This window comes from Panthera tigris, chromosome B1, assembly GCF_018350195.1.
Source record: "Panthera tigris isolate Pti1 chromosome B1, P.tigris_Pti1_mat1.1, whole genome shotgun sequence".
NCBI lineage: Eukaryota > Metazoa > Chordata > Mammalia > Carnivora > Felidae > Panthera > Panthera tigris.
Genome location: NC_056663.1, coordinates 141,386,531 through 141,402,080, shown reverse-complemented (window position 1 = coordinate 141,402,080; position 15,550 = coordinate 141,386,531). Strand labels below are relative to the sequence as shown.

The 15,550-nt window shown below is 35.3% G+C and overlaps 1 protein-coding gene across 4 annotated transcripts in view; it reads right to left on the bottom strand.

The window, feature by feature from the left end:
• Window positions 1-15,550, bottom strand: part of CNOT6L (CCR4-NOT transcription complex subunit 6 like) — a 124,541-nt gene that overhangs the window by 20,494 nt on the left and 88,497 nt on the right. For all 4 annotated transcript variants that reach the window (XM_042984327.1, XM_042984328.1, XM_042984326.1 and 1 more), the window contains exon 9: window positions 3,717-3,868. In XM_042984327.1, the coding sequence (XP_042840261.1) occupies window positions 3,717-3,868 (152 nt within the window). The remainder of the gene's footprint in view (window positions 1-3,716; window positions 3,869-15,550) is intronic.

Sequence of the window (15,550 nt, the reverse complement as noted above, 5' to 3'; positions counted from 1 at the left end):
TTTAAAAAATTTCTACAAAAATTTCTTGGAAAGACTGTGACAGAGACTACATGTAGTCCAAATATTAATTATCTGGCCCTTTACAGAAAAGGTTTGCCAACTTCTGCTCTATATGCCCAAGTTAAGAATTGTATCATGATATAATCAATATTTGATTCTAGTACTTCATTTGATGAGTTCTTGCTGTAAAGAAGTACTTTAAATATCTCTGTCATTTAAAGATCACAATTACCTAATGAGGCAGCTTTTCAGTTATTTGAATGACCTAAACCTTAAATTTAAATTCTTCCCACTGCCCAGTACTCATTCACCATGCATTCCCTGAGCACATGAGTGATAGGTCATAAGAAAAGGCAGTAACACCATATATATATACATATATATATAAATCATACAAATTACGTAAGGAAGGAAGTTTCCTACCAAAACAAATTCATATCACACACCCAAATAAAGTAATTTTAAAAAGGAGACTTAGAGAGTAATGTGCTTTCAAAATCTGGACACTTGGGTTTTCGACTTGGGTTTTTTTTTTTACTATTTACTTTGGTGTTGGGCCAGTCACATAACTTTTTTGGTACTCAGGTTCATTTGGAAAGTGAGATATTCAACCAGAAAACTTTAAGGTTCTTCCCCACCACCTAAAATTTTTTAAATGTTGTCAAAGCATTAGCTTTTGAAATGGGAGACAAGATAGATAATACATTAAAAATTGTGAAAATCAAACTCAGTTAACATTCATAAACAACAGTTAATAAAGACATCCATAAGATATTTAAAACACAAAGCTCACTTTGTGTGACATGATGCATTTAAATATAACTATACACATACAGTCTCTATGTAGTAATGAGTAAAGAAATTAACAAGAGAGTATGAATGAGATATGGAACTTTTCACTTTTTACTTTATACATTTTTATACTAATATAATATTAGTCAACATGCAAAATTAATTTTTCTATTAAAATTTCTATATTACTACCCTATGATACAGCAGTTGCACTACTCAGCCATCAAAAAAGAATGAAATCTTGCCATCTGAAATGACATGGATGGAACTAGAGAGTATTATGCTAAGTGAAATAAGTCAATCAGAGAAAGACAAACACCAAATTTAAGAAACCAAAGAGATGAATACAGGCGGGGGTCGGGGGGGCAAACCATAAAAAAGACTCTTAAATAAAGAGAACAACCTGAGGATTGCTAGAAGGGAGATGGGGGGATAGGTTAAATGGGCAATGGGTATTAAGGAGGGCGATTATTGTGATGAGAAGTAGGTGTTATATGTAAGTGCTGAACCATTTAATTCTATACCTGAAACTAACATTACACTGTATGTTAACTAACTGGAATTTAAATAAAAACTTGAAACTACGAAAAAAAATTCTATACAAATGTCTCTTAAATTTTTCTATTGAAACTATAAACTCTGCAGAAAAAGACCTAACTTTCTAGTCTACTATTTTGATAGTTTCCTTTCACCTTACACCAAGGTATAATTATCTTCAATGTTGAGTAATAAGTAACTGAAGTGTCTGTTATATGTGGCAGAAGGAGTCATTTTTTAAAATTTGAGGGCACCCTGGGTGGCTCAGTCAGTTGGCTCAGGTCATGATTTTGGGGGGGCGGTTCATGAGTTGCAGTCCCACATCAGGCTCTGTGCTGACAGCTCAGAGCCTGGAGCCTGCTTCACATTCTGTGTCTCCCTCTCTCCCTCTCTCTGCCCCTCCCCTGCTTGTGCTCTCTCTCTCTCTCAAAAGTGAATTAACATTAAAAATTAAAAAAAAAAATTATTGAGGTACAATTGACATTTTGGTTTTGTTTTCTCTGCTCATTTGTTTTGTTCTTTAAATTCCATAGATAAGTGAGACTGTACAATATTTCTTTCTCTGACTTATTCCATTTAAAATAATGCCCTCAAGGTCAACTCATCATTACAAATGGCAGATATTCTTTTTATAGCTGAATAGTATTTCATTGTGCATATATACTACCTTTTCTGTATCCATTCATCTGTTTATGGACATTTAGGTTGCTTCCATGTCATGGCTATTATAAATAATGCTGCAATACACATGAAGGTTCATATATCTTGTCAAGTTAGTATTTTCATTTTCTTTGGATAAATATCCAGAAATGGAATTGCTGAATCATATGGTAGTTCTGTTTTTAATTTTTGTGGAACCTCCATATTGTTTTCTATAGTAGTTGCACCAGTTTATGTTCCCACCAATGGTGCACAAGGGTTCTCTTTTCTCCACATCCTCAACAAGACCTGTTATTTCTTGTCATTTTGATAATAGACACACTAACTACTATAACTATCTCATTGTGGTTTTGATTTCCATTTCCCTCATTATTAGTGATGGTGAATATCTTTTCATATGCCTGATGGCCATCTCTGCCTTTGAAAAAATGTCTATTCAGACCCTCTGCCTATATTTTAACCTGATTGTTTTTTGTTTTTTTGTTTTGCTACTAAGCTTTATGAGATATTTATATATTTTGGAGAGTAACCCCTTATCAGACACATGATTTACAAACATAGAAACAGTCATTTTTAATGCAATTTGATCATAATATAAAAATTTGTGGCCAAAATTCTCTAAGCTCCATTCTTTCCTGTAAGTTTTATAGTGTCACTTCTGGCTGTAGACTAAATGTTCACTATATTAAAAATTAAAAACTATTAAAAACAAAGGGGCCATGAACACCTTCTATAATATTAAATTCCTCTCATAGGACTATGAGACATATTTCAAAATGTGAAAAGTGTCTACGGTATAATCTATAATTACTCTTCTGAAAAGTAAAAGGAGAATAAAACTCCAAAGAAACTCAATTTTCACATTACCAAACAGGTACCAAACTTTTGAAAGAATGCGACTGGCAAGGACATAAAAGTAGGTAAAAATGGAAAGGCTAAAAAAAAGAAGAAAAAAATTTTAATTCTGTATCAAAGATTGTATGATGAGGGATAAACTGAAGAACAGAGAGAAAAGGAGGTCTGACAAGCATGGTCTGAATAATACAAATCAATACCCAAAGCAAAAATCTTTTCTTCTATAGTAAGTACATGAAAAAGTTTAAAAATAAAGCCCTAATGTGGTCTTACATCTTTTCTGTGCTCTTGCCTAAAATATAATAGTTAAGTAAACAATGAAATGCTCAAAGGCAGGCAGCAGAAAGGGGGGAAAAAGGTTTGGATATGCAAAGTACATATTGAGTTTCTGACTTTGAAGGAAGCTATAAATAATCTAAAATGTAAAAGATAAGTACCAGGTAGATAAAAGATCCTGCTTTTACCCTGACAATGACTGAGATGTAACAAAGAAATTAGAGAAAACTTGCCAAGTGCTTAACCTTAAAGACAAAAGATTTCACACTCAAGAAGCTAAAAATACGGCGAAAAACAGAACCAACTCATCATAATTTCCAAATTCAGCCTAACTAAAGCATTTCCTACTTCAAATAACCTTTTGGAATTAATTGCAATATTAAAGACTTTCCTTTTTAGAAATTACCTATTAAGTAATATCTCTAGAAATATACGATGGTTTACATAATAGTGTTATTTTCCCGCCCATCTCCCTTAACTTTCCTTAAAGACAAGAAAATAACTGTGCAATAAATAAAGAGTCTGTGCACTTGTTTAAGATGGGAAAGCATGGGATGGTATTTATTTTTAGTAAGAACGTTTTAAACTGCACTCACCTGTTCCAAATAGTTCTTTGTGGACCTCTAATACCACAGCGACACCAATATTATCTTTTGTCATCACTCTGTTCAGCATAGCTTCGGATCCATCTGAATTAGCCATTGCCACTTGGTTAAATTCCACTGTATGCTTCTGCACCAAAGTAAATCTAAAAGGCACAACACATTATTATTATGATATTAGATACTTGGACTATCATACTAAAAGGCATTAAATGAGGGAGCACAAGACACAGATACAATTTACTGTCTCCCTAGTCATCTTCCATCTGCAAAGGGCCATGCAATCAGCTCTGGCCTGTGAAACATAAGAAGTCAGATTAAGAACTTTCTTAGAAGTGCCATGTAGCAAAGAAGGCATATATATATATATATATATATATATATATATATATATATATATATATATATATATATATATATATATACATATTAAGGAGAAAGAACAGAGTAAAATCTACGTACCCTGTTTGCAGTTTTATTCTTACCACATCAAGAGATTTGTCAAGAAAATGCAGGGTCACACCCTTATCTCAACTAAGGAGAAGCCAACTTTACTATCTCGCCTTTTCCAGAAAGCTGGAGTTACATTATGTAAGGGTTCAGGGTTAACAGCTTCTATAAGGCAGAAAATGGCTCCCTCTGGGACTACAGTTTCTGCACTAATAGTATTTTCTTTCTTTACTTACAAATTAAGTATTGTAGACTTATAGTATTTAATAGAATTGAGTCTAGCACTGAAATTTAATAGCAGTATGATTTTGGGTCAAGCCATTTAAACTCTTTAAGCCTAGTTTTATCAGTTTTGTAAAATATCTTATAAATGGCCAAAACCTACTAAATATACTACTTTTTGCTAAGTATTACATGGAGTAGACACCTCTGTCCTTTTAACAGGCCTACACTACCCCATTTTCCTCCTAGCTTTGAAACAGAAATATGCAATTATCTCTTTAAAAATATTGACTAAAGTCTTACTATGCTGCAGGACACTGTGCTAGACAAACGACACTCCACTCCCTGCTCCAGTTCTGGGAGAGGTCTCACGCATGGAGAAGAATAAAAAGTCAGATCATATTTATTTTCTAACCCAGAGTGATAGAAGGGAGCATAGTTTTCATTCTCTACTTTAAGGAGGTGATCTTTTCCTAAAACATGAAGGAAGAAATAATGGAAGGCTATGAAATGATGTTAGAGAGGAAAGGGAATAATGTAAGGTTCTAAGCAAGGACATATTACTTAATTTATATGTTTTAAGATCATTCCAGATGCTTAGTAGAGAATGGATTACAGGAGCTAAAGTGGGAATTATGAGACCAAACAAAGTTTTTGAGGTTGTATAAATGACAGGTGATGGTGGCTTGGACTAAGGCAAGAGAAATAAAGAGAAGATTCAAAATATGTTCCATAGGTAGACTTGACCATCCTCCATATCAGACTTTTTCAAACAATTTCTGCCAATATTCCCATAGATAAAACAAATTAAAGTAGTATTGTGTTTGAATAAATCAATCACTGAAAACAATGAATCTGTTCTGACAAATAAAAAAATTTTAAATCAGAGGGTACTGATGATTATAGTCTTGTATAAGTCTCTGTATCCAACTTATTTCTGTATTTTGTTTTGGTTGCAGAGTATTAAGAAACATCCTGATTCACGGAGACACACAGATATAAGTGGTAAATAACTGACCTTGAACTCAGAAAACCTAAGCAAGCAGGTGAAAATTTGATTCAGGTCTGCACCAAAACAAGTCTATCAAGCAGCATATCCAAAACATGTTATTAATTTGCAAAGTGTTAAAATTTGATATTTGAAATATTTGGGTGAATATGTTATTTTTAAATTAAGTTTAATTATTTTTTACTAAGTTTTTGAAGTACCTTCTAAATATTTACAGAACTCTTGAGATTTATTTATAGGAATCCAAGGCTCTGTAGGAAAGTGTGAAAATCCTGTTTTAACAGTAATATTTTTAGTGCTGGAATACTTTAATTCTACTGAAGTCAGGTCCTTGTGAGAGAGGGAGGGTATGCAACAATTAGAAATGCCCTCATCAACTAAAATTTGTTTCCCTCTATCTTTCACCCAATAAAGCTCGATCTAGATATGTTCTTTAAAAGAATATAGATTAAAACCTAGAATCTCTTCTACTTGACACTACTTTAAATATCACACCATTACGTCTTTTCTAATAAAAGAAATGGCCAACTCCTTATATGACATATGGTGTGAGATGGCTGTTCACCTGAACAACTCAATGAACTAGTGCCTTCTTCATTTGCGATTGTTATTTTTGTTAATAAAGACAGAAACTGCACTTTGGGGAGAGCCATATTAATTATAAGCCAAATAAGAACTAATTTTGGTCTTTTCTGCTCTTAAACCAGGTCTCTTCAGTCCTGCATTTTATAGGTGCTTAAAAACAAATGGGAAAACGTTACTTTATTATGTTACATATGTTTATTGTACAGATTTGGGAGCAAGAAAAAATATAAAGAAAATTGAAAGTTATCTGCAACCAAACATCCCCATTAACAAGTCAATATAATTCCCTAGACTTTTCTCCATGCATTTGCATACAAATATTTTTATATAATTAAGATAATACTCTCTAATTTTATATTTTGGCTTATCAATAAACATTCTATCAGGGATACTTCCCTATAAATTATTATTCAAAATCAATACATATGATTATATTATATAAGCCACTTTACAGATTCACAATTTATTTAACTGATTTGTGGTGGACACTTAAATTATTTCTGACTTGAGCTATTATAACCAATGCTATTGAACATTTTTGCATATAAATATTTTTCTGTACCCTCAAATGATTTTATCCCTTACTCTTTCTTTTTCCTTAAGAATCTAAGAGTAGCAGACTTCATTTCTATTGAGTACCCTTTCTTGAATTTCTGTTCATTAGTACACCCACTCACATATTAAGGGAACTTGACTTTTTTAATTTTTATTTTAATTCCAGTTAGTTAACGTACAGTGTTAAGTCTCAGGTATATGATATAGTGATTCAACAATTGCATACACCACCCAGTACTCATCACAAGTGCACTCCTTAATCCCCATCACCTACTTCACCCACCTCCCCTCTAGTAACCATCAGTTTGTTCTCTACAGTAAAGAGCCTGTTTCTTGGTTTGTCTCTTTTTCTCCCCCTTTGCTAGTTTCTTAAATTCGACATATGAGTGAAATCATATGGTATTTGTCTTTCTCGGACTTATTTTACTTAGCATTATACTCTCTAGCTCCATCCATGTCATTGCAAATAGCATGATCTTGTTCTTTTTCATGACTAATATTCCAATGTGTGTGTGTATCTTCTTTATCCATTCATCAATCAGTGGACACCTTGGGCTGCTTCCATATAGTGGCTATTGTAATGTTTGTTTATTTTTGATAGAGTGCAAGCGTGAGCACATGAGCAGGGGAGGGGGAGGGGGAGGGGGAGGAGGAGGAGGAGGGAGAGGGAGAGGGAGGGAGAGGGAGAGGGAGGGGGAGGGAGAGGGAGGGAGAGGGAGAGGGAGAGAGAGACAGACAGACAGACACACAGACACAGAATCCAAAGCAGGCTCGAACCCACGAACTGCAAGATCATGACCTGAGCTAAAGTCGGACGCTTAACCAACTGAGTCACCCAGACATCCCTATCTTAGCTATTATAAATAATGCTTCTCCAAACATAGGGGTGCATACATCTCTTTGAATCAGTGTTTTTGTATTCTTTGGTAAATACCCAGTAGTACAATTGCTGGATCATAGGGTAGTTCTATTTTTAACTTTTTGAGGAACCTCCATACTACTTCCCACATTGGATACTCCAGTATTCATTTCCACCAACAGTGCGAAGGTTCCTTTTTCTCCACATCCTTGCCAAAACCTGTTGTTTCTTGTGTTCTTGGTTTTAACTATTCTGACAGGTGTGAGGTGATATCTGATTGTAGTTTTGTATTTCTCTGATAAGTGATAATAAGCATCATTTCATGTGCTCGTTGGCCATCTGTAGGTCTTCTTTGGAGAAATGTCTGTTCTTGTCTTCTGCCATTTTTTAAATTGGATTATTTGGTTTTTTGGGTGTTGAGCTGTACAAGTTCTTTACATATTTTGAATACTAACCCTTTATCAGATATGCCATTTGCAAATATCTTCTCTCATTCCATAGGTTGCTTTTTAGTTCTATTGACTGTTTCGTTTGCTGTGCAGAAGCTTTTTATTTTGATGTAGTCCCAGGTTTGCTTTTGTTTGTTTTGCTTTTATTTCCCTTGCTTCAGGAGACCTATCTAGAAAAAAGTTGTTATGGCTGATGTCCAAGAAGTTACTGTTTAAGGGCCCTTTAAAACTTCATCCTTTTTTTTCCAGAAGATTAAATATCCCTGCCATCTTTTGGTTTTCACAAATCTTATGTGTATGTATTGGTCTTCTCTGAAATAATCGAAAGTCTCAATAAGACAGAACCAGTAATAAAAATAATACATGCTGCCCATTACTGAGGATCAACGTTGTATCAAGACTTTTTACAGGTACTTCACACCTATTGATCCTAAACTTTCCAAAGACTTTGCAAAGGAGTGATTATGGAAACACACTGCCCAGTTTCCTCATCAATTGTCCAGGAATTGCTCCAGCTGCAAAGAGCTACTTCATCCAAGGTCAAGTACTTCTAGGAGCGGCCCTCATACAGTTATATATCAAAAGCAAAAGATAAAGGTTTGGGGATTTGGGTCCTTCCTGGGTTAACTCTCACAGGTCATTTCAGCTCCAAAGCTACAGCTGGCAGAGTCCTCTGAGGCTGTTCACAGGCCTGCAACACAACTCTGTTCTCTATGCCCAATTCTATTTCTTCTCTGTTCCTTTCCACAGGGGAACACCAAACTACCTTATCTTTTAGAAAAATGAGATGGTTTATTCATCTTCAACAACCTAGAACTTCTATACTGCAACATTCATAATAGATTACCCATGCCAGTTCTATAGTTATACTTTTGCAAGATCTTTTAGTACCAAAAGGTGTAATTATCTTGATATGGAAACCTAACTAGTTCAGTCAGTATACTGACTCTCCTGTCTTACCAATCTCCTCTTCACTTGTCTTACTTTGGTCTTTCCACTTTGAAGATAATTCTCAATAGAGATCGTGAAAGCAAAACAGAAGATGTAAACCCAGTGTTTTTTTTTTTTTTTTTTGTCTTGATCCTCAATTAGTGATTACACAACCTACAATGGGTAATAGCCCTTCTTTACAGTACATGGTATTTAAAATATCCTTGTTGCCTTAACGCTTTCACCAAGCCTCTGTTTTTTCTTAATCTTCTTGGCAAAGATCACAGGTTCAATCAATTTTTTTTAATTTGTTTATTTTGAGGGAGGAAGGGAGGGAGGGAGGGAGAGAGAGAGAGAGAGAGAGAGAATGCATGTGTGCACACACATGCATGCATGTGAGTGGGAGAGCAGCAGAGAGAGAGGGAGAGAGAGAGAATCCCAAGCAGGCTTTGCACTGTCAGTGCAGAGCCAAACACAGGGCTCAAACTCACTGTGATACCGTGACCTGAGCTGAAATCAGGAATCTGACGGTTAACCAACTGAGCCACCCAGACACCTCTCAATCAACTTCTTTTTAAAATATGCGCTTGAGGGGCGCCTGGGTGGCTCAAACGGTGGTTGAGCGTCCGACTTCGGCTCAGGTAATGATCTCCCAGTCCGTGCGTTTGAGCCCCACTTCAGGCCCTGTGCTGACAGCTTGGAGCCTGGAGCCTGCTTCGGATTCTGTGTCTCCCTCTCTCTCTGCCCCTCCCCCCCGCTCATGCTCTGTCTCTCTCCCTCTCAAAAATGAATAAATGTTAAAAAACAATTTTTTTAAATACACATTTGAGGGGCACCTGGATGGCTCAGTCGTTTGAGCATCTGATTTCAGCTCAGGTCATGATGTCGCAATTCATGAGTTCGAGCCCCACACTGGGCTCTCTGCTATCAGGGCTTCTGATTCTATGTCTCCCCCTCTCTAAGCCCCTCCCCCACTCTCTCTCTCTCAAAAATAAAATAAACATTTAAAAAAATTTTTAATGGGGGCACTTGGGTGGCTCAGTCGGTTAAAAGTGTCCGACTTCAGTTCAGGTCATGATCTCTTGGTTCGTGAGTTCAAACCCCAAATCGGGCTCTGTGCTGACAGCTCAGAGCCTGGAGCCTGCTTTGGATTCTGTGTCTCCCTTTCCCTCTGCCCTCCCCCCCATCTCAAAAATAAACAAACATTAAAAAACTGTTTTAAGTGTTTAAATAAAGAAATAAAAATACATGCTTAGTTACTGACTTTTCTCCATTGGAAAAAAAAATAAAAAACACATCATTTAAAAATGAATCCCACAGGATACCTGAGTGGCTCAGTCAGTTAAGTGTCCAACTTCAGCTCAGGTTGTGATCTCACAGTTAGTGAGTTTAAGCCTCACATCAGGCTCTGTGTTGACAGCTCAGAGCTTGGAACCTGCTTCAGATTTTGTCTCCCTCTCTCTCTCTCTGCCCCTCCCTCACTCACTCTCTCTCAAAAATAAACAAAAATTAAAAATTTTTAAAAATAAATAAAAGTGAATCCTGAACAATTATTTAGTTTATTACATGCTTCCAACCACCTCTCCAAACTTTCTTCCCAACTGGTATAATTAATTATTGTATTGCCTCACTTTTGACTTTTATAACTTCCCAGTCTTCTTGGAGTATCAACTTTTTAATGTCTTTGGTTTCAAAAAGTTCAGAAAAACAAAACCAGTTTTCCTAAACAGAGTATATATGTCCTTCTAACTAATACTCCTTTCCTTGGCACTTATAAATACTAAAGAGGACAGAGTCACGCTCAAGTTTTGTCATTTCTACTTCACCAATAGCTGAAGATCCAAAGAGATAGTTGAGAACTAAGGAACCAAAGAAAGTTCCTTCTTCACAGTGAGAATTAAGATGTGCCTCTTGTAGCTCAAGAACTTTTTTTTAGGTACCCTTCCTTAAGAACATTTCCAACACTAGTGAAGATAGCCATAGTCTCCTACAGCTTGTCTTCTTTTCATATTTTATACTACATTTATAATATAGTAAGAAATTATTCTCCATTTTCCATCCAAATTACCTTACCAATTTAATTGGTTACCTTACTTCTTAATTTCCTCCCTACACACAGCCAGTGCACTCCACTCTGCTTCTACTTTTTGTCTCACAGATTTACATACAGGTGACATTTTGACATACAGAGAGGTCTTCCTCATTCCTTCTATTAAATGTTTTGAAAAAAACATATTGGTTTATAGCTGCTTTCCACTCACTAATCCAAACCATCAGGCCTTGGTAATGAGTAAAAACTTTTAAATGTGCCTCTATTTCAATTCATTTTAGTACTCCTATTCTATACCTAGTACACATATGCTATAAGCATTATTCCTGATGCTATTTTCTTTATTTTAGTCTCAGAAGTCTTCTATTTACCTTTCTGAAAGTGTTATTTTACAGAAAGTCAAATGGGCATAAGAGAGATCATATACAATAAAGATTGATATAATAAAAAAACAAAGACCCCACCTTTTCACATGATTTGAGAATAGATTATTAGGATGAATGTTTCAAATACAGGAAGAACATGTCCAAAACAGCCCTTCAAACAGAACAAAGAGAGAACTCAATTTCTTACTAGCCTGTGATCTAGAAGTAATTTTATAGGCTGTGATGTAATTAATTCAACGGTAGAGAGAGACAGTGAATGCCAACTATGAGCAAACAAAACAATCTGTAAGACCTGAGTAATATTCCCTCCCTGAATTCATTTACAAGCCAAAAGGAACAAAAGGTACATAGTGAAAAGTATAACCACAGCAAGGTAAACTATGACCCTTTCTGGATCATATTCCAGCACTCCTAAACCTAAACCAAATGGAAGTTTTTACTGTATATTCAGTATAAGATGCTATAAAATATGTTCTTGGGTCCCTTTAAATAATCATGGGAGTGCCAGAAAATAACTTGCTAAAAAAGGTAAGCTTAGAGACCAGCATAAATAGGGAAGAAAAGTAGATTATGTACTATCCTACGTAACTTTGTACAACTCTTTGAAACACTGAAACCACTTTCACATTCTTGATCATTTTAGCCATATAAGAAATCATTCAAGTTAGGGGTGACTGGGTGGCTCAGCCAGTTAAGCATCCGACTTCAGCTCAGGTCATAATCTCGCAGTCTGTGAGTTTAAGACCTGCATCGGGCTCTGGGCTGACGGCTCAGAGCCTGGAGTTTTCTTCAGCTTCTGTGTCTCCCTCTCTCTCTCTCTGCCCTTCCCCCACTCACACTCTGCCTCTGTCTCTCTCTCTCAAAAATAAACTTTTAAAAGAAAGAAAGAAAGAAAGAAATCTCTCAAGTTAGGTGAAGCAGTTATTATATCTATTGTGGCATTTGTGGCACCAAGCAGTAATTTTATGTTCCAGACTAAATTTATGAGAGAGTTAACATTATAAACTAGAAATCACAATCCGGGTTTTAAAAATCACACAGACAAATTCTAAGGCAACCACTACCTAGGACAGAGGAAATCAGTATATGAGAAACCAGTGAGATAGAATTATCATGATTGGTCATTTTGGAATGAAACTATAACCTCTGGGTGCCCTCTTCTCAAGCACAAAACTACTGTATTAACATAGGAAGGAAAAGCGAAGACTTGGCCTTACCTGGTACCTCTGAGACTGGAAGCAGGTTAGAAAGCACAGACAATACAGCAAGGACTGAGCACCATGACAACCTAGTTCTAAATCCTACTGGAAGAGACTGTCTCTTCACAGTAATGGTCACTTGTTCTAAAATGGCTGTTCTCCTATTTCCCTTTCTCACTGATGTGAAACAAAGCTAAACTGTTCAGATCAGAACTGCTAACTTCGAGAACAGCAAGTAAGTCATTATCTGGATCTCGTTTCATCTCCATTTTTCTGCATTTTCAATTTCTTCAAATTATGTATCTGGTTCCAAGCCCATTTCTACTAACTGCTAAGGCCAGAGGACAAAATATGGCAAAAGGAAATTTAAGTTTCTGAGTCTAAAAACTTATCTATATTAACAGTCTTTCCATACACACACAACAAAATACACACATATATGTATATATGTTTTATAAAATACTTTGGACTGAAGATAATATTTACTGAGATAAAGGACAAACCAAAAGCTGACTTTTGGCATTTTTATGAATCAAAATTTCTCGTTTCTGGTATCCCCATGCATCTAACTACCTGAAAAACATTCATAATGTTGACCAAAAGGTCCTGCCAAATCTTGAAGTGCCTTCTGAAGCCCCAATGATTAAATTAAACTGCAATGAATATGACACAAGGACTATTTTATTGTATTACAATTCTCAGAAAATTGGTAATATGTGTCCTAGCCTTTGCTAAGCAATATCTTATCCTTTCATCAAAATGGGTTAACAAATTTTTATTACAGTATTTTGTAAAAAACAGTAATTGTAGTTTCTATTTATTGTTACCTACCTTCTGCCATTTCCCATGAAGAGATAAGCTGTCATCTATGAAGGTTAAAAATTATGAGATACTCTGGTTTTAGAAGAATGATACTTTGAGAATGAGATTTGGAACTACTCTTCCTACAACTACGATTTGACTTTTAAGTTTTGTTAACTATATAAAGAAATTATCTCACCTGGCAATATACAAATATATACAAAGGAGAAAAGCCCAGAAAGGGCAAGTGACTCATTCAAGATTATATAGCTACATAAATAGGAGAACCACCTGGCTTAAAAATTCTTTTCTTAGCACTGTACTATCTCTCCAATCTGAAGAAAGAATAGAATAAAAGCATGGTAGTATACTTTGTGTTAAATTTCGGATAGTTTGGCATTGGATAATTAGCTCATTTGACATCAACAGTATTTGGTACTGCTCAGAAGAGAATATAATAAGGTATTATACTCAAAGTATTCATCTGTTACTGAATCCATGTTACTTATTATTCAGACAAAAAGAGCTGAAGTAGGGGAGAAAACCAAATGCTGCACCTAAGTATTCCCTATGTGTTCATCTCTTAACTAATTTGCAGCATTTTTAATAATTCAAACATCAACTTTTAAAATACTTAACTGTTTAACATTCCCTAGATAATAGTTATAATTGTTAGTTCAAATCTTAACTACCTCTAGTAAATTATCAAGGCATTTTAGATTTTCCTCTCAAACTATAAAGGGAATAATAAAAATTATATTATCTTCCTTCCAGAAGAAACAATGGCAAATGGAAAAAGAACCTGATGTTTTATCTCAATATTATCAGTATTCTTTTTTCAATTATGGTGTCTCAAGGAAATGTGTATATGAACACAGATAACAAACATCAAATTCAAGGCAATTTTTCTAAATAAGGTAACTGTATAAGAGGTACAAGTAATACCGGAAGCTCAACAAGCAACGTAAAGATTCAGTTTAGCACCATGGTTAAAAGCTTTGATTCTCAAGCCAGGCTACTCTCTGTACTTTGGTTTTCTCACCTATAAAAATGATGATATAGCTCTACTCCTAGTTCTGAGGGGTGCTTTAAAAAGTAAATAAGAGAAGGGTGCCTGGGTGGCTCAGTTAGTTAAGGCTCTGACTCTTGATTTCAGTTCAGGTCATGATCTCATGGTTCTTGAGTCTGAGCCCAGCATCGGTCTCTGAGTTGGCAACGTGGATCCTGCTTGGGATTCTCTCTCTCCATCTGTCTCCATTTCTAACCACCCCGCTCCCCACCCAAAATAAATACACTTAAAAAAAAATTAAATAAGAAAATAAAGTAAAAGGCCTAACATTATTATTGAAGTAATATCTATTGTTATTCTATAATTTGTTTAAAAAAAAAAAATCACCAGCCAACTAGAAGAATTTAGTATATTCTCACCTCAGTCAAATACTGCAGGCCTCTGCACTAATGATTAGCCAAAATGAGATATATTAAAAACTCACAGAAAAAAAACAAAAATTCACAGAAAAGACAGGAAAGTAGGTACAAATGAGAAAAAGTAGGCAAGTATCTTCAAATTCACTTAACTCACTTAAAATAACATAATATGCTAGTAAGTATGCCTGTATCAATAAAAACATGTAACTGGCTTTGTTATAACTGGTATTAAAAGGGGGACAACACCGGAAAATAGTAACAAACATCTATATGCTTATCCTGTAAGTAGATGATTCCCTATCCAATGTATCAAACCCAAATCATTAAACACGGGATTCAACCTCTATCAGACTTTACATATTTCAGTCTTCTATTGGAGATTCCTTCAATTTTCCACTCTAAAATTAGCAGCCTTTCTGAGGCAAAAAATGTGCTTTTCTCTTTTCCTTAAGATGATAACTAAAGAATGTGCCTCTAACCATCTAGCCGCTCAGCCAGCATTCAAAAGATGACAGATTGTGGCTCTGCACCCTCAAGCAGGGAATGCAGTGTCGTACATCTAATGCATACGACTTCACAACCAGAAGCTTCTACAAGATCATTTATGTATTTTAATATGTACATTCATAACATTCTCACCTTTTGACTTAATCAATGACATTAACAGCTCTGAAAAAACACAAATCATGTTTTCTGTGTGTTTGATAATGACTGCTTTCCACTGTTCTATCTCAATCAACCCTTAAATAAGCTGTCTCCCTTCCATCCTCTCTTACCTACCTATGCAGACCTCTATTTTGTATATATCTTATTTTTATCTTCTTATATGATTACCTTTCCTACTAGAGCTCTGAGTGACATTAGGAGCTATGTCATGTCTATCTTTGTGCCTAATTTGACTAGCA